At 39.7% G+C, this 20,063-nt stretch overlaps 1 protein-coding gene across 2 annotated transcripts in view; it reads left to right on the top strand.

Moving 5' to 3' along the window:
• The window catches only part of CDKL5 (cyclin dependent kinase like 5), a 171,895-nt gene that overhangs the window by 112,083 nt on the left and 39,749 nt on the right, over window positions 1-20,063 (top strand). For both annotated transcript variants that reach the window (XM_037046272.1, XM_037046271.1), the window contains exons 10-14: window positions 4,122-4,202; window positions 8,594-8,745; window positions 12,159-13,125; window positions 17,409-17,510; window positions 17,872-17,977. In XM_037046272.1, coding sequence (XP_036902167.1) covers window positions 4,122-4,202; window positions 8,594-8,745; window positions 12,159-13,125; window positions 17,409-17,510; window positions 17,872-17,977 — 1,408 coding nt within the window. The remainder of the gene's footprint in view (window positions 1-4,121; window positions 4,203-8,593; window positions 8,746-12,158; window positions 13,126-17,408; window positions 17,511-17,871; window positions 17,978-20,063) is intronic.

The raw sequence follows: 20,063 nt of genomic DNA, 5'->3' as shown, positions 1-20,063 counted from the left end.
TACGACACCTTGCTTGGTCCAAGCCCTTCCAGCTCCCTTACATCCACTCACACTGCTCTGCATTCCTTTCCCTCTCCTGACTCTCACCACACTTGCTTTTCTTTTTCTTTTATTTTCATAAATATTCCAAGGTTTTTCTAATTTATGAATTTGAGACTTGTGCCTCCTTTCAGTAAAGGCACTTCCCCTTGTGCGACCCCTTCTCATTTTGTAAATTTCAGCTCCAAGAATGCCCCCTCTGACCCCCCAACATACTATCCCCACCTCCTTTCTATTGTATTGTCTTCCATAGCATCCTTTTCTCCCCATCATAGCACTTGCCGATAGTATGTAATTATTTTGTTTACTTGTTAATTATTTATCTAGTTCTCAACCACTAGAATATAAGCTCCCCAAGGGCAGAAATCAGGTTTTATCAGTGTATTTCCAACATCACTCAGCATGTGACCCAATCTGTGTTGTCAGCACTTAAGTTCAACTATGTTTCCTTTTTGTCCATCTCTGCTACTGCTTTCACTCTTACACCTTTTACCTAAACTATTTGACAGCTGCTCCCAAACTGATCACTCCAACTTTCTCTCTTCACTGCAGTCTCTTCACATTGCCTTTAGAATGCTCTCCCTTGAACCTCAAATTTAATTTCATCTCATTTATGTTTAAAAGCCCTTACAGGATTGCTGGTTATGTTTAAACTCCCTTGGGGTAGCAGTAAGAAACCATGGCTCCTAACCCTCCAACCTCGTCTCCGATCCTTTTCCATCCCTTTTCGTCTACAGCCACATTGACCTCCTCAACATTTCCTTAACATGTTGTTTCTGTAGTGCTGTATTTTCATTTCTATAATGCTCCAGTTCTCACCCCACTCCTGGAAAGCTCTTCCTCCTTCCTCCCCTAGACTCATGTTAAATGTCCTCCCCCAAGTAAAGCCCTTTTAGGCTCTTCCAAGGGAACTGAGGACCCCTCTCTCTGTGCACCTATAGCACGTTGGTCATTTCTCTGGCAGCACTCATTCACTGCCGTCTCTTTAGCCAGTTTGCAAGTATGTATCCTCACTGGACCAATAATAAATTCCTTGAGGAGGTGAGCTATCATGTTCACCATTGTATTTGTAGCACAACTAGAACAGTGCCTACTAAGTTGAATAGCATTAAATGATTGAATATTTGAGTTCAGAATTTTAACACTAACATCTAGAGCCTCAAGCTTTTGCCTGCTGGCTGCCTTGTTCTTTGCCTGGTTGAAGAGGCTCTTGTGCTAGATTCCCTGAAGAGAGTGTAAACAGATCTGTCATGGTACCCGGCCTTAATAACTTACAAAACTAGCTGAAGAGTTTAAATGTTTGTGTATGAAATAATTAGAAAGCAATACGGTTTATAATTAAGCATGGTGTATAATAAAGTGCCACATTCTTTCCTACATTGTACTAATGTTTTCTAATACATCTCAATGTGGTTGAGACCATGAGAGTGTGAAACATTCTGGGGAGTTAGAAATCATAGTTGGCTGCATTCCCTAGACAATGATTTATGTAGAATTTGACATTTGAAATGGATATTGAAGAGTAAGTGGCATTTGGATTAGATAGGCCACATGAAGGCAAGGCCATCTTTGCCTCATTTGTCTATGGTCCTATTTGTTACAGACTCGCTCACTAAACAGTGTTATCTGTAAAGTGCTAGAGAGCACATGACAACACTGCTTATAAATATCCTTCAGAGAAATTGCTCCTTCCATGATACTTTCGTTTTTATAGACCTTAATGTTTTTACATTTTAGTCTTTAAGATTTTATGGTGTTTTAGCAAAATTAGCTTGATCTTTTGGGGGGAGGTTAACAACATCTTTTGAGGGACAGTCTTCCTTTATCATTTTACCTGAGAATGTTTGAAATAGGTAGCTAAGCACACAGGTCGTGTGACCTGCAAGAGCTGTGAAACACCAGTAACTAGCCTGGTGTTATTTGTATTTTGCTTTAGTTGTGTAGAGATTGGAAAATGAACAAGATGTTGCTTTAATGGTGTGCACATTATTTTGAAAAAGAAACAATTGTTCTCCCATAGTATAGGGCATAGACTCTGGAGTTAGACTGTGGGGTTCAAAGCCTGGCTCCATATTTACTAAATGACTAGACAAGTTTCTTGTGCCTCTGTTTCTTCATGGATAAAACAATGATAATAGATGTTCCACCTGATGGGGTTGTTGTGAATATTAACTGTTATATGTAAGATTCCCAGAGCAGTGCCTGACACATAGTAAGTGCTCAGTAAGGAGGGAAGGGAGGAGGAAGGAAAAGAAAGGAAGGGAGGGAGGAAAAAGGAAGGGAAAGAAATAAGGGAGGAAAGAGGAGAGGAAAAAGAAAGACCCATTGAATGTGATATGCTTTAAACTTCTATGCTTGAGTTTTGCTTATTTGTTGAATTATTAGAAGGACAGTTTTCATTCAAAAGCACATAACATTTTTTAAGCTAAGAGTTTGCTGGGTTATTTTTTATCATAATATTTCTAATATCTTTTGACTTTCAGCATTTCTTATCAAAGAAATGTTACTCTGAAGGGGAAAAAGGAAGGAGTATCTGGTAACATAAGATAGACCTCGTAAGCAAAATATCATTAAGGTGTACCAGCATAGTCTTTTATCACAGCAAGACAGGCATCCCTCTCTCTCTTTGGGCCAATAATTACTGCTATGACAACACCCAAAGGAACCTCTGCATCTCCCTGAGAAGAAGTGCCTAGGTTTGGAAAGAGTGTGGGTTTGGACCGTACACTTGGGGGCAAAGTACTAGTTCTATTGCTTTTTAATTATGTTACTTGTCTTCTACAAGTTAATTTGAACTTTCTGATCATCTCTTCCCTCATTTCTAAAATAAGAAGAATGATGATTGCTAAAATGCCTCACGTAGCATCACTCCTCAGAAATCAGTGTTCGGTTATTGCCTTTGTGTCTGTGTTAATTAAGTTCATGGCATTTCTTCTACTTCCTTTACATACAAGATACTGTCCTACTTTTCTCCATCCTCATATTTTTCTTATCTTTCAAAACCTAGTTCAAATATTAACTATGGATTCTTCTACATCTGCATACCACCTTGGTCTCTCCTTTCTGTGAGCTCCAAGTGGAATTTATAGCTGTGCAGTTCAGTACTGATTCCTTTCCCACGTGCCTGAAGAGTGCTTGAGTGCAAGGTTTAGGTCTTACCCATATTCTCTCTCCTTCCCTACCTGGCACAGTGGGGGATGAGGTCATAATCACTCCTAAATGCCTTATTTGAAGTTTCCCACATAACCAATCTCCCCATCTACTCACTTGGCATGTTTAGGGATTTCAGTACTTTGAAATGTGCTTATGTAGACATAGAGAAAATATATATCAAAAACAAAGTAGCCCTCCCATTGGGAGGGAGTTCATGGAGTTGAGCTAATACTTTATTATCTGCTTAGATACTGTGAAATGTAAGTTGACAGAGGAAAGGACAGAACATCTAAATAAGCTTGACGTCTTCCCTTCATTTTATTTAAAAAGGCATTTGTTAATTTAGGAGCCTGTTTGCCTTCCATTCCAACTTACATAAAGGAAGGAATTGAAAACATGTCATCAAAGGTGTATATTGAAAGCAATAATAGAATATGTCTGAATTCATTATTTCTATTGTACTTTCTGTGGCCTTTCAGGTACTGGCCTCTCTGTCTTTTTCTCTTTTATTACTTCTCTAATTTTCAGGAGTAAATGATACCTTGTTGTGAAAAAGACAAGAATGGTCTGTGTAAGCAGAGAAGTTCTGTATAAACTGTGTTATAACTGAATTATCTATATAAGAAGGCAGTACTATATAAATATAGTATCACATTTTTATATTTTGATTTGCATGCTTCAGTGTTGTCTAACAAGATTTAAGTATCACCTTTCACCTGTGAGTTTTCCTGTTATTTAACACCCAGTTCTATTAATCCATACCTCAAATACATAGACACCAAAAGTAATATACATATGAAGTAAATGGAATTGATTGGCACTAGGGCAATAACTTTCATTCAGCTGCTACCTTCTGCAGCAATGACAGTACGTGCACACACGTATCTTCCCCATGTGCTAACAACACCCCCGTCATGTTGTTTTTCCAGTTTCCAGCTGTTAACCATCCTCAGTCATTGGAGAGACGATATCTTGGGATTTTAAACAGCGTTTTACTCGACCTAATGAAGGTGGGACAAGTTGATGTTGTAGGAAACTTCTTTTGGTTTGTGGGTTCTCCTGTGTCTTAATTGTGATCATAACCTGCTTTTATGAATTAAATGTTTTGTTATTAGATGTATAATGGTGAATAATGGGGGATTATATCATGTTAAAAGGCATGGAATTTATTGAAAATATTAGCAGTATCTGGTATTGTAACATTCCATCTAGGCAGGACTGTGAGATACCTAAATTATATTCCTAAAATTGACAGAATAATGACAATCTAAATATAAATAATAAGAAATAATTCGATTTACTCAGTACTTAGGAGCTGCTCAGGTATGTTTTGAAAACAAATTTTAAAATGAATATTGAAAGAAAAGAGATTGTAACATTTTTTACATGATATTTAAGGCCTCCCATAAGATTATTTTGCCAGTGAACCTAATTGTGCTTTTTTTTAAAATTTGGCCTCTTCTCCCCGAGACTTGGCTCTTTCTGGCTCTTATTTTGACACAGATAATTGACCCTGCTTCTACTACTGTGACTGAGTATCCCCCTGTTGCTAGTGTCCCTGTGCAGAACATCTTCCTTCTCTGGAGTGCTGAGAACAGTTTCACAGTTTTTTATTCATGTTTTTCTTCCCTAAGAAACAGAGTCAGCCCCTTGAGTAAGAACTGGATTTTGGGGTTTTTTTGTTTGGGGGGTTTGGTTTTATATATATATATTTCTTCAGCTTTCATTACAGCCAGCCAGTGCATAAGCAAGTGCTGTTTTTTTTTTCATAGTAGATCTTCAAAAAACAGTTGTTAATGGATCAGGTTTATTTTGTGCCCATTCAGACAACCATCAAAATCAGAGGTGGTTAACACTGTGCATAGGGACTTTAAAGGCATACTTAGCACAGTTGGAAATTGCTGAGCAGTGCCCTCAGAACTTAGCTATGCTTTAAACGATGGTAATCTGTGTGCCAAGGAACACTGTAAATAGGCGTGGGGGCAGAGGTGGGGGAGGGAGCGTGGCCTTTGGGAAAGGCCACATACCATAAAACCTTTCATAGACATTCTCAATATTCATTAACCTGTAAAGTCTTTGAGAAACCCCACAGCAAAGAAGCAATTCTGTCTCACCCAACATTTCCCTAATTTAATTAAATACTGAATACTTTTGTAAAAATAAAACTCCATAGCACTAGTGTTCTTCTGAACACAATTGAGAGATGCTATTAAAAAAAAAAAACAACCCAAGACTCTTTCAGCTTAATTAAACATAAATTATCTCTTAAATCAGTTGGGTTTTGTCAACAGGTTCTTTCACTCAGTATTTATTTATCATGGTCTTAATTATTTGGTAACTTTAAAAATGTAAATAGAATAAAGTAGAAGAACTGAATTAAATGCTATTTCACATTTTCTGCATTGTCTTTTTTTAGCTCAAAATAATTAAACTTTATTTGTTAAATTATTACCAAATGTAATTAACAAATATCTGTGTGGTGGTACCTGGTAAAATCTAGCACAGCTAAAAGTATAAAGATAACCTGAATCTTTCTGCATTTATACAAGTTTGGAAGTTAAACAGTCTAATTCCTATTTATTTAATATATTTACCCTCAAATTTCCTGACCATAAAAAAAACCTTTTATTGAAATATATATTCATAAGGCATACAAATTATGTGTCTATCTCAGTGACTTTTTATAATGTAAGCGTATCTATGTAACACCACCCAAACTGAGGCATAGAATATTATGACCCCCTCTCAGACTCTGTACTCCACCTGTCCTTACTCCTGGAAACTGTGATTCTGACCTCTGTCACCAAAGATTAATATTGCCTTTTTTTTCCTATTTTTTTATGGTTGCCTCTCAAGCAACCCCTACTGGGGACTTGGCCTGCAACCCAGGCATGTGCTCTGACTGGGAATCAAACCAGCGAGCCTTTGGTTCTCAGTCTAGCTCTCAATCCACTGAGCAACACCAGCCAAGGCTAATATTGCCTTTTTATTATTGAATATTAATATAAATAGGATTAGTCTTTTTGTCTTTTAGTTATTGTTGAAGATGAATTTGAAAAATAAATAGTACCATTTACCCTTTCGTGAAGAAATATATTCTCACCTTGGCTGGTGTGGCTCAGTGTACTGAGGGCTGGTCTGAGAACCGAAAGGTCACAGGTTCAATTCCCAGTCAGGGCACGTGCCTGAGTTATGGGCCAGGTGTCTGGTTGGGGGCATGCAAATGGCAAATGATCAATGTATCTCTCACACATTGATGTTTCTCTACCTTTCTCCCTCCCCCCCCTCTAACAGTAAATAAATAAAATCTTTTTTAAAAAGTAATATATTCTTTATGCCAGGGTTGTCAAACTCATTTGCCCTGGGGGTCACAGCCTTGTGGTCACCTTCAAAGGGCTAAAATAATTTTAGGACTATGTAAATGTAACTACTCCTTAACAGTTGAGAAGTTGAAATTACATTCAGCACTTTGAAGGCAACTGTGAGGCCGATGTGGCCCCCAGTGAAAATGAGTTGGACACCCCTGTGTCTCTGCCATTTTCTGAAAGCACATTTGACAATTTTGTCTATATGTAAGTACCTAAAATGGCCATTTCATTCTGTATCTGTTTATACATATCAGCCATTTTATTGGGGATTCAGGTCTCCAGAATTAATCCAAGCCCCTAATAATTTAAAGAACAGCTGCACTAATTATATGGGTTCTATTTTAGTTAAAAAAAATTGTTTTATGCTTTCCTCATTATGACCTCATCCTTCCAGTTAATTTGAAAATTAACAGCTATATTCGTAAATGTAAAATAGGTCTTTGTGTGTATGCGTAGTAATTTCTATTGTTGATAATTTTAAATAAATTGAAATAGCACTTTAATGCTAGTGGATATTTGGCTTCTGAAGGTGATGTGTACTTCTAACTTAAAATACTACTCAGAGGCTAACTTTCCTTTGTTTAAACCAGTATCATGCCGTTGAAACTATTTTGATATTAACTGTTGTAACTGCCAGTGAGACCAAAATCATTTTATATACCTCCACAGTTTTTGTTTTCTAATAAGGAAGATGAAAGAAGTGAGATAATTTTAGAGTTGTATCTGAGTCAACATGAATGTAAATCCATCTGCATGTAAGCAATGGCTTGGGTTTCCAGATTCTGACACAAAAGGAATGTTTCAGTAGATGATAGGGATCTTCAACCTCAATAGTAATCAAAGATATAAATTAAAATAGGTATGAGATGCCATTTTTAAAATATCTAATTTATAAGTACTAAAAGGGATAATTAATACCTATTGTTGATGAGCGTGCCAGGAGATTGGTAGACTCTCAGTTGCTAAGAGTAGTATCATTTGAGATAAACTTCCTAGGGGGTAATTTGGCAACACACAGAAAATAATCCTTAAAAGTTAGCATACCTACCAGTTCCATGTTTAGGAGTTTGTCCTGTGAAAGGGATCATGGATGTATGCAAAGATTTCAGGTGTTTATCACAGTATTAATTATCATAATAAAAAGCAACAGCCATCTAAATATAGGAGGTTGGTTAAATAAATCATGGTATATCCATACTACAAACTTCTATATAGTCATTTAAAAACATATTGTGAAGTTTTTTGTTGCAACGTTGTTCATAATAAAAGAAGGAAAACAACTGAAATGTTATCATTAGGGAATTGCTAAAAAAGAAAACCCTAAGGTCCATCCAGAGACTTGAAGCTCTTTAATGTGTAGTGGAAAGAAAACTAAGCACAGCCCACTGTGTATATGCTACTATTTGGGTGGAATAAAAGGAGCAGCTAGAGGTATATACAGAGTATCTATGGAAGGATGTGCAAGAAGCCGGTAACATGGGCTGCCTCCAGAGAGGGGGAGAGGAGAAAGTATTCTTTCATGTGAGTATATACACTTATTCCAAAAATATTTAAAATGGTGGAATGATGCTGTAAATAATGTTTTTGATTAGTAAGTGGAAAGTGCAGGATGCAAAACTTAAGTGTATAATATGAGCCAGAAAATATTATATGTGATACTCAAAAAGGGGCTGAGAGGGCATATCCCCAGAGGCCAGCAACAGTAAGATTTTGGATGATTTAGATAATCATTTTTTTAAATTCTTGTTCAAGTACAGTTTTCCATCCCCCACTCCCATCCCAGCCCCCCCCCGTGCTCCCCACCTCCCTCCCATTTCCACCCCCCTTAGTTGTTCTCCATGTGTCCTTTATACTAGTTTCTGTGAATCCTTCCCCTTTTCCCCTGAAATTTTTAAAAAATGTTTTTGACTAAACTGTGCTAGATATTCTGCAATGACCATGCATTTCTTTTACATATAAAATAAATAAGGTTTTCAAGACAGATTAAATTTGATGTTGTAATGTTCTTTCCAATCTTAACTTTATTTCCTAAGAATTTATTGAAGTTGGACCCAGCTGAAAGATACTTGACAGAGCAGTGTCTGAATCACCCTGCATTTCAAACCCAGAGACTTTTGGATCGCTCCCCTTCAAGGTCAGCGAAAAGAAAACCTTACCACGTGGAAAGCAGCACTTTGTCTAACAGGTAAATATTCCCTTTTAAGGAAATGCAGATGCAATGTTGGTCTTACAAGTAGGTGGAGGAGGTGGGTGCTTAAATGATGCAATTAGAGAAAAGAAGGAAAGCCCTCTTTATTCAAAAATATCTTCGTTATGCTTATTACGTGATTCAGAACCGCAGTTTAAGAGTTGTGTGGGTCTTACAGACTTTCTCATCTGTAACAACTATGTTATGGAAACCTATGCACTCCCTGGGAATGATAGCATGGGTTAACAAAGAGGGCTTCTAGCCTCATGAGCCAAAACATTCTGTGTAAATGGGACCCAGAGGTTATGTATGCCTAGGGAAGAAGGGCAAGTTAGAGCAAGATTTCTGGAGGGAGAAGAGGAAACCAAACCCAGGTGGGTGGGAAGGTACCTCGGATAATCTTTGCAACTGAACCAAGTAGGTCTGGCTCTCTAGAAGGGTCTTATGTTTTTGTTCCTCTGATATTTTGAGTAATACTTGACAAGTTTTTTATCTTAAGAATAAGAATATGGAAATAGTAAAATCAGTTCGGGAGACAGTGATTTTAAAGTGTTTAAATATGATTTTCAGCATAATCTTTTAAAAGAATCCCTCTATTTCTGGGGATGGGGAGACTCACAAGGGATTGGACCGTGCAGTCAGCTTCTCTCTCCAGAACTGCCATTCCGTGGTTCTGTTGGCTGCATGTACAGGAGAGCAGAATGCTTGTCACACACAGGCTCCCTGTCTTCCTTCCTCTCCCAAGAAGCTGGTCTGGTCATCTGGTGTTGCTTAGCCTGTGGGAGATGGGAAATAGTTTCTCCCATGTGCTATTAGAAGAGAAATAGAAAATAATAATTCTTAATAATGAAGTTTTTTCAATGTAAATTTTGTCTTATTTCCCCCAATTTTCTCTCCATGTAGAATAACTGTTCTTAATGTATGGAATTTTGAAAGCTCAAGATCTAGTACTTTTTAGATCTGTGAGTGTATCCATAAATTGAAAAATGGGGACACCTGTAATTGAACAACAATAAAAAAAGAGGGGTTTATATGCATATATTAAATTCTCTTCAGGGGTTGTCCATTTAACACAGTTTCCTTACAATTATGTATCAAAGAGATGGAATTTTCAAAGCAGTTTTTTTATTGCTGTGCTTGACAGGGCTCCAATTTGAAGGCAATTTGTTGCCCTCTCCTACAGTTGCCCTGTAGGAATTATGTACAAAGCTCACTGCCTTCAGATTAATGCCAAGGCAGAACCTTTCAGAATAGCAGTTTAGAATCGTAATATATTTATGGAAAACCTAACTCTGACAAATGCTTCTACCTTAACTAACTTTATAGTGTCCCTTTTCTCATTAGAAAATGTGTCGTACGTTGTTATGAGTATGTCCTTCTTCACACGTAGGTTTGTTTGTGCTCCTCAGTGATAGCAGTGTTTCTAAGCATTTCAAAAACTCGAGCAGCCACCTTCACTTTTCTCAATCCTTTTTTTGGCTGGAGCTTCGGACATTTCACAGTATCTGCATGTGTTATTCCTACTAGTACTCTTTCTAGGCCTGGAGGAGAAAGGGGAAGAAATAGGGTTATGAGAGCCCTGTGGAGCCAGGCAGAAGGAGCCACCCCGTGGGGGGCTGTAATCCAGAGGGACACAGCTACAGTCTGAGTCAGGGCGCTGATGCTAGGAAGGAGCAGGGAAGACAGCCCCCAACCATTTGCACTGCTAACCCCAGCTGGAAGTTAGATGGCAAGGGAGCCCGGGTGACGCAGTCTGTAGGCTCCCAAGGCCCAGGCTGGGGCAGAGAGGAGTGGAGAATGGCTTGGGGGTTGGGCAAATAGAGACTAACCAACACACTTAATCATATGTACTTATGGGGTGACACTATTTGTCTGTCATCATTTGGGGTTTGGGAAAGTTGCTAAGATATTCTAGTTACCAAGATAAAAATTGACAAACGACTCTGGAGACTGTCCGTTATTGACTGGGAATAGACTCTGTTGACATCATTTAACGGAAAGTGAAACTTTCCTTTCTTTGGAATTTCTTTCCAGGTCTGGGGTCTGCCATTTAGTTAGCTTTTATCTGAGTGACCTTATTTAATGCTGAAATTCTTGTAACCCAACTGTGAGAGAATAGTGAGTACATTTGGGAGATGGGGCCTTCCACACTAGTGCAGGCTTGCTTGATATCAGATATACTTTTTAACACTCTGAATGGTAGGAGGAGAGGGAAAGGGTCCTGACCTTTGATGCCTGAACAAATGGGTTCTTAGAGGAAATGGGAAGGCATGGTTTCACAGATTACCATTCTACAGGGGAAAAAACGTGACTTCCTTCCAGTTAGTGTGTGGTGGGAACAGAGCTCTTCCCAAATCAAACCATCTTTAGCAGTAACAATATTTGCAGTAAATTTCCTGAATGCATAGTAAAAGGGAATTATTTATTACTTAAAAACATTCTTATCTATCTGTAACTACAGTTTGATCCTTTAATTACAATAGAACAAAATGGTCTTGCTGTGATATCATTTTCAGCTTTCATATATAGGACAAGATTTTCCTCCAGATTTATAATTTATATTTTAAAACAAACAGTAAGTGAAGCTTTAAATCCTAAAGAAGGCCCCAGTCAGTTTGAAATAATGACATATGAAATGAAAAAAAGGAAAAAAGTGTGTCTTTTGGAGAGAAATGAACTCTTTACATCTTTGTGGTCCAGTTAGAGACAGATTCTTATTGCGTGTATACAAGGAAGTGTCTGAAGTACCCCGACGATTGCCGCTTCTCTAAAACATAAATATCGATCATCATGTTTTCCAACAAACATCACCAGGCAGCTCACATTTCTTTTTAGAGTGCCATTTTTCTTTTATTGAGTACATTGCTAGAATCATCATTCTTTGATGATAACAGGCTAAAGACAAAAGAGACACTGGTATCTGTGTATGATGTCAGTGCATACCTCTGAGGCAGGCTGTGATGAGTTTGACAAATAAAAACATAGTTTAAGAAGCGCAGTGACCTTCAAGTGTAAATGTTGCCTTCTGACATTCAAGCAGACAAAAGATAAAGAGTTTTTCTGTAGCTCACTCACATTCTTACCAGGCGTTCTATAATCAACACTCATACGAGCAGCAACCTGGCAAAATGTTTTCCCAGATTATCAGTTAGAAACAGTATTGGCAGAAAGTTAGCTGAGCTTTTGAGGATGTCCAGATCATTTCATCAGGACCAGTGCTTTGTTGCAGAGTGGCTTGATCTAAGGCATTTACTGCTATTGGTTAGTTGTTATTTGTTGACTCTAGTTTGAGAGAATTAATATTTTTAGTCTTCGAGGTGTTTTAGGTATTCCTTCCTTTTCTTTTTAATAAAACTTTTTGCATGTTTGTGGAAAACTGATATACATTTTTTGGTTTGTTTTTAACATAGAAGCCAAGCCAGCAAAAGTGCCGCTTTGCAGTCTCACCACAGGTCGAACAGCAAGGACATCCAGAACCTAAGTGTGGGTCTGCCCCGGGCTGACGAAGCTCTTCCTGCCAATGAAAGCTTCCTAAATGGAAACCTTGCTGGAGCTACTCTTAGTCCCATGCACACCAAAACCTACCAAGCAAGCAGCCAGCCTGGGTCCACAAGCAAAGATCTTACCAACAACAATATACCACACCTTCTCAGCCCAAAAGAAGCCAAGTCAAAGTCAGAGTTTGATTTCAATATTGACCCAAAGCCTTCGGAAGGTCCAGGCACAAAGTACCTCAAGTCGAGCACCAGATCACAGCAGAACCGGCACTCATTTATGGAAAGCTCTCAGAGCAAAGCTGGGACATTGCAGCCCAGTGAAAAGCAGAGTCGGCACAGCTACATTGACACCATTCCCCAGTCCTCTCGAAGTCCATCCTACCGGACCAAGGCCAAAAGCCATGGGGCATTGAGTGACTCTAAATCTGTAAGCAACCTTTCTGAAGCCAGGGCCCCGATTACAGAGTCCAGTTCCAGTAGGTACTTCCCATCCAGCTGCTTGGACTTGAACTCTCCCACCAGCCCAACCCCCACCAGGCACAGTGACACGAGAACTTTGCTTAGCCCCTCGGGGAGAAATAACCGAAGTGAGGGCACTCTCGACTCACGCCGAACCACAGCCAGGCATTCAAAAACCATGGATGAGTTGAAGCTCCCAGAGCACATGGACAGCAGCCATTCTCATTCTCTGTCTGCGCCTCATGAATCCTTTTCTTATGGGCTTGGCTATACTAGCCCCTTTTCCTCCCAGCAGCGTCCACATAGGCATTCCATGTATGTGACCCGGGACAAAGTGAGAGCCAAAGGCTTGGACGGAAGCTTGAGCGTAGGACAAGGGATGGCAGCCAGAGCCAACAGCCTGCAGCTCTTATCACCCCAGGTACAGCTAAGAGCCTTAACCAGATCTGTTGGCTCACCATGGGGAGGTCATGGAGGGGTGAATAGGGTCAGTCTGCAATTTCCCCTACTATAGGAGGCTGTGTTTTTTTGATAGGATGCATTTAGGGACACAATACTTGAAGGACCAATCTGTTAAAAAATTTTCTTAAAGCCAGTTATTGAGTACTCACCTCAAAAAGCTCTTTAGAAATCTCTTTTATCAAATGTTCCTTTTTGGCATATTTTGTTGAGAGCATCCTATTTTATTGTAGAGTTTGTTGACTGTGTGTGTGTGTGTGTGTGTGTGTTTCATTTTCTTAAAATTTAGTGTCAATTTATGGGGATTTTTCTTTTAATCACTCCAAAACCACTTTTACTTAAACCAAACCCTTTGCTAAGACCTTATTCAATATCTTAACCAAATTGAAAAGTTTTAAGTTTATCTAGACCTACAGAGAAATTTAACATCAGGCCAGGATAAATGCTAATATTTAGTCTTTGGATTGTTTTTAAATCTCAAGGCAATGTTTTTAGCATGATACTTACTCCATCTTAATTGATCTTCAGACTCTAGAACTGACACCAATCTGTTTACCTTTTTTTAATCCTCACCTAGGATATTTTGTATTATTGATTTTAGAGAGGGGGGAAGGGAGACAGAAGGAGAGAAACATCAATGTGAGAGAGAAATATTGATCAGTCAACCTCCCATGTGCACCCCAACCAGGGATGAACCCACAACCTAGGCATGTGTCCTGACTGAGGGATCAAACCTGCAGCCTTTTGGTGCATGGGACAACGCTCCAACTGACTAGGCCACCCAGCCAGGGCCTGACACGGATCTGTTTAAAAGCAGCAGCATTCTTGCAACAAAACATTTTTTTTTTAAGAATTACATTTTCGTGATATTAAATACTCACCTGCCTCAAAGAAGTGAAGGTGGAGAAAAGTCAATGTGAGAAGGAGAAGAGTTTCATGTAGGGAAAGTCCTCCCCTTTTAGAGGCTATGAAAATAAGTTCATCAGCTTGTATAAGAACTTTAGAAAATATGGATGGAAAATGTCATGGGAGGCTTAGCAAGGTAAGTGCTGGGGAGAGGGGACTGGCAGTGATGAGCAGTTGCAGTAGGTATAGCAAAGTAGCTAAGTGCTCAGCCAGGAAGCCAGGCAGACCTGGGTTTGTATCCCAGTTCTGCAATGTGCTTCAAACTATGAATTTGGGAGAGTGATACAAGCTCTCTGTGCCTCAGATTCCTTGCCGAGTGTTGTTGTTAGAATTAAAGATAGTGTATAAAGCACCATGCCCAGTGCTCGGCACAGAGTAAATGTGGAACAAATTTTAGTTGCTGTTATTGCTGCTGTGGTAAGGGCTGTTCTTTGGACATGGAACACCTTCTCTATGCTGGGTATTCTCAGGTGCCTTTGAGAAACTTATCTTCTCCCAGGGAAGATTAAATTATACATGATAACAATGAATTAATTAGGAACCACATTCCTGTGGCACTCAGTATAAATAGAACTTGAGAACAGGGAAGAGAGGATTGTGAACAGGAGCAGTCAGAAATGACTTTAGGGGCAACTAAAGGTCTTGCTGTGAGTTAGGATGTAGAGAGGGCGTTTGGAAGGCTAAAGAATGAAGATGTGTTCAATCATGTACTGAACTAGGCACCATGATAGGCTCTAATTAGAAAAATGAAAAAGATGTGCTTCCTGCCGTCTTGGAGTGTGTGGGCTGGGGTGAGGGTCGCACATTTGCCAGTGTATAGCTTATTATAATAACCGTTTGGCTGCATGCCTGTGCTGTCTAGAAGTGTGCGTGCCTTTTAGGGACAAAGGGGTGGCACGGTCAGGTAGTGGCTTGTGGAAGGCTCCCAGGAGAGGTGGTATCTGAGCAGAGACTCCTGGGACTTAACTAGGGGAAGAAAATGGAATCAACATCAGAAAAGAGGTTTGGTAGGAGGGCAGAAAAGAACATTGCAAGGAGGAGGAGGGTAAAAAAGATATTAAATACCATGGCGCGCCATGGAGATTACAACTTGTTCCACCTTGCTGGAATGGAAATGCAGGGTTTGGAGTGGTTTTTGTAATAATCCAAGGATGAGATGAGAGAATGTTCTGGACTGTCAGTGCCAGTGGGAAAGCAGGGGAAGAGTGGGTTTTAAAGGCCCCTCAGCAGTGGAAAGAACAGGGTTTGTGGATTGAAGGACTGAATATAGGAAAAAGAAAGACTTCAAGTTTGCTTTTCTAGGAGTACTTTTTCAGAGTACGAAAGAGGACTTTTGAAGACACTGAATTCAACAGATGAGTGTGTTGAGGCTCCAAGAAGTCGGCTGAACTTCCCAAGTTTACCCAAGTAGATCATGAGGCAATGTCCAGGTCCCCAGCCAGTACTCATTGTACTATATCATGCTGACATGTTGAACTTGAAGTGACCCTGAACCTTTAAGCAGAGGTGTTCTCCACGAGGTTGGAAAGACTGGCTGGCGCCCAAGTGAGGGGAGGGGCAGAAGATGCTATGACTGGAGTCAGAGCAGTGGTCAGAGGAGCCGCCAAGGAGTCCCTCTAGAGAGGAGAGAACCTCTAGTTCTTACAGGGATCTCTAGAGCCTGGCAGGGGCCCATAAACAATAAGGTCAATCCCAGGTAAAGTATGCTAGCACTAAGCATAGTGTAAACAGAGAATTAAGACAAACAAAAAGGGACAAGTGGACTGGCACTTTGAGAGTTCCAAAAAAAAAAGACTTTGTGAACATAGACTAATTATAGACAAATGGAAATAGACTAATTATAAAGTTACTGTGGGGTAAGCACAGACCCAACTGTTACAGGATGTTAAGTCCAGTTTAGGATATCCAGTGACAAGCTACAAGACAGTACACATTTAAAGGCATAGAGATGGCAGGCTGCTTGACAAGTAACTAAAGCCTCACATAAATAAGTGAGGGGAATCACTTTCTTGCAAAGTGTTGTGTCTGCCTTCAAGAGTTAAAGGGACTGGACTGGCACTGTCATTTGAGAGTTTAGGTGAGATGTAAAGCATTTGTTTTCTAAAATACTTTTTTGGAAGCCTTTGTAAACAATGTAGGTGATAAAATTCATCTGAGATCTTGTCATAGAGTAGAAAGAAGGGCTACATTGGATGATTTCCTGCCTAGAATCCTTTCATAGTTCATTAGGGACTGATGGGGAGAAAGACAAAGAGACTCAGGTTTGAAATTTTAAATAAAACGGTTGTGAGACATCACATAAGGCTCAAGATAATATGTAATGCCACTAACTCCTCTTACTGGCTTGGTAATTTTGTCCCTTAATCTTTTTTTTTCCTGAGGGTAGAAAATGCTGCTTTTTCCCTCACTGAACACCATTGTGGACCCACGCTGCTCTTAGCTTGTGAATCACTTCCTTGACAGAAATAGGTAGTGTCTCCCGAGATGAGCAGTATCGTAATTATGGTTAAGAAAATACATGAGCCCAGGCTGGTGTGGCTCAGTGGATTGAGCACTGGCCTGTGAACCAAAGGGTCACTGGCTTGATTCCCAGTCAGGGCACATGCCTGGGTTGTGGGCCAGGTCCCCAGTAGGGGGGCGCACCTGAGGCAACCACCCATTGATGTTTCTGTTCCTCTCTTTCTCCCTTCCCCTCTATCTAAAAATAAATAAATAAAACCTTTTAAAAGAAAAGGAAATATATGAAATATAGGTACCGTTACCCTACAGAAGATGCAGAAGCAAACTTAAGTGCATAAACTACAGTACTTAGAGAATTTTTAAGATAGAATTTATTAAGACTAGCTACTCTATTCCTCTGTGTAGCTGAAGAACTTTAGTCTTCATCTGACTATGCCATGTAAGTCCTTCATGAAAAATAGTGTTGGATCTGCACAGTTCTTTTTGGAGAACTCAGCCTAAAGTCTGCTAGATAAATTTTAGATTCACTAATAGAATCTGTAATTAGAGTGCTGCACAGAACCATGACTATCTAGATATTAGGAAGATCATTTTCTTTGTTTTTAATAATTAATTAAACTATTTTCAGAGTAATTCATTCCCTGCTCGCCTTAACTTTAATGAGAATTTCACTTTCCATTTGTGTGACAGTTGTTTGATTTATTTTACATTCATCAGATGACTCACTCTTTTATGGGACAATTTGTGTTTTAGCCCACTAACATTTTCTCTTTTAGTTGGTTAAGGTACTGGTTATACCAAATAAAGCCCATGGCAATTTAGGTGATTTTTTCATCATGTATAAGGACACTCATAAATCCTTTTAAATTTGACTTCCAGCCCGGAGAACAGCACCCTCCAGAGATGACTGTGGCAAGATCTTCAGTTAAAGAACCCTCTAGAGAAGGCAACCCTTCATTCCATGCGCGGCAGAAATCTGAGGTCTGCGTTAGCCAGAGTTGCTACCTTATAGGATACAAACTTTCTGTAAAGATTGGTCATTTGACATCATTACAGCCTCTCTTTAATAATTTTTTATTTTTATTTTTTTATTGATATCTTATTATTGTTCAAGTACCATTGTCTCCTTTCCCCCCACTCCTGTCCACCCCAGCCTATCTTTTAAAATTTATCCATACTTAATCTCCCACAAATAATTTGAACTAACTAGTTTATGAAGTAGTTTCCCTCATACCATAATTCTGAGTTTTCTCCTTAAAAAATCCTAGAGTAAAGTATAGATCAATGAAGCACTATTCTAAGTTCACAGGCCATTTTTATGTAAACCTGTTTCCTCTCTCAGGGTGGAGCATATCATGATCCCCATTCTGATGATGGCACTGCCCCCAAGGAAAATAGACATCTGTACAATGATCCCGTTCCGAGGAGAGTTGGCAGCTTCTACCGAGGTAAGCCTGGCCACTGGCACCCAGCGGGGTCCTCTCTCCTCTGCCCCTCACTGCAGCTCCAGCCCACACCCCCCACTGCATTTCACTGCCCTGGCTTCAGGTCCATGTGATTCACTTGCTGTCACCTTCCAGTGCTTCTCCCAGCTTCTAGTCTTATTTCAAGTCCTCTAGGCTTCTGACTGAGGTTCTTTGAGTAGTCTTCCTATTTTCAATAGTGTCTGGAATGACCCTTCTGAAGCTGTATTCTGACCACACCACTCATTGATTCAATTAAGTGATAAAATACTTATCAATGTCACCTGTGGATCTGAGACTGTTTTAGTTTAGTACATGGCAATGAACGTGACAGTTGAAAGTCATCACCCTCACAGAGCTCACATCCTCGTAGAAGGAGAGCAGTACTAAATGTAATAATTATATTGAGCAATAAAATGTAATAAATGCTATAGGAAAAAAATAGAGCAAGGGAACTCATTGCCCACCCCCACCCCCATCCACAGTCCTCCATCTCTCACCTGCTGAGAGTCCTCTGGCAATTTCCCATTGACGTCAGGACAAAATCTGAATTCCCTAGGACAGCATTCCAGGCTTTCCATTCCTGAGCCCTGCCATCCTTTCTGGCTGTTTCTCTTCTTCTCTGGTGCCCAGCCTGTGGGACTCACATGGGCCCCCCCTCCTGTGGCCTGAAACTCACTCTTCCCCCTGCTTGGATAGCTTGGCCCTATCCCTTTTAAGGTTCTGCTGTGAGGTCTTCTGCAGTGTGATGTCTTCCCTGCCCACCCAGATGAATTGAAGTGTTTCCTCACCTGTCCCACCCATGGTTCCTCGTTTAGACCTCTAACATGACACAGGCCACATGGTACTGATTCTTTGCCTTCATTTCTCTCTCACAAGGTTGCAAGGCCCTTTATCTTTTCCTTGTTTACCCTCATTGACTAACATACTGCCTGGCAGTTTCATTAAAATTTGTTGATTGAATGAAAAAATCTTCAAGTGTACTTGCACAGCCTTAAAAATATACTCCGGTGTTTAATAGACAACCAAAACAGATGCTTTGGGGGATGTATCAGTGTAGGAGATGCTGACAGAGAAAGGCATCCCCTTTGATGAGCTATGTAGAAACAGAGTGAGAGCCCCTGGGGAGCCCCGGCCTATAGTAAGGAGACAGACAGCAAGCCCACCAGGGTGGGGTAAGGTCCTGGGTCTGGAAGGCTCAACTTTTCACAGCCTTCAAAGGTCACCGCGACCTTCTACTGATGCCCATACTCACATTGTCCGGCTTCTCACTGTTGCATTAATTTGGGAGGACAGCTGGCAAGGGGCAAGAATGGGGGCGGGAGGTTATGGACAGCTGCTCGGTCATTTTAACTAGGAACTGGAGCTAAATAAATACATTCAAGTGTTATTAAGGACTACATGGATGTTGAATGACTAGGCTACTTCATTCCCTCCCAGTTCCACCTTTGAAAAAAGCATAAATGCCATTTAATGTATTTTTTCTTATGCCATGGTTACTTTAGAATCTTATGGGACTAAAATTTTAATTCAGATAACAGTTACTTAAAATGAATCTTGACATGAGTAAAAGCCTTTTTTTCTATCACTGTAAGTTTTATTTTTAAAATGAACCATACATGTGTTATTTCTATAGATGTCTGTGGAATATACTTTAATATAAAATGTTAACAAAATTTTAATCAGTCTGAAAGCAGTTTGATTTTTATTTCAAATAAATTAAATCAGTTAATATCAGCAAAACCCCTCATTCATCTTCCTTATAATCTACTTCAGAGCTTGGCAGGCAGAACATTTTTATTTTAGAAAGTCTAGAAATAGAAAGAGAAGATTTAACTAGGTGAACATCTGGAGACAGCTGCCATTTCAATGATGCTACTAAATCTTAACTGGATGAAGATTTAGTGGTATCACCAAAATGACAGATGTTTCCAGAATATTTCCCATTTTCAGTCCTATTGGTCAAGAGTCAAGTGAAATGATACCATTTATCTTTATATACAGCCTGTATATTCCTTTTGTGATGAAATTTGCAATATGTTTTGATTTATGGCCAAGCTTAGAAATTGAC

The sequence above is a fragment of the Sturnira hondurensis genome, unplaced genomic scaffold (genome assembly GCF_014824575.4).
Source record: "Sturnira hondurensis isolate 20B ecotype Veracruz unplaced genomic scaffold, ASM1482457v3 Scaffold0005220, whole genome shotgun sequence".
Lineage (NCBI taxonomy): Eukaryota > Metazoa > Chordata > Mammalia > Chiroptera > Phyllostomidae > Sturnira > Sturnira hondurensis.
Note: the sequence above shows the minus strand (reverse complement) of the source record. Positions and strands in the feature narration are given on the sequence as shown.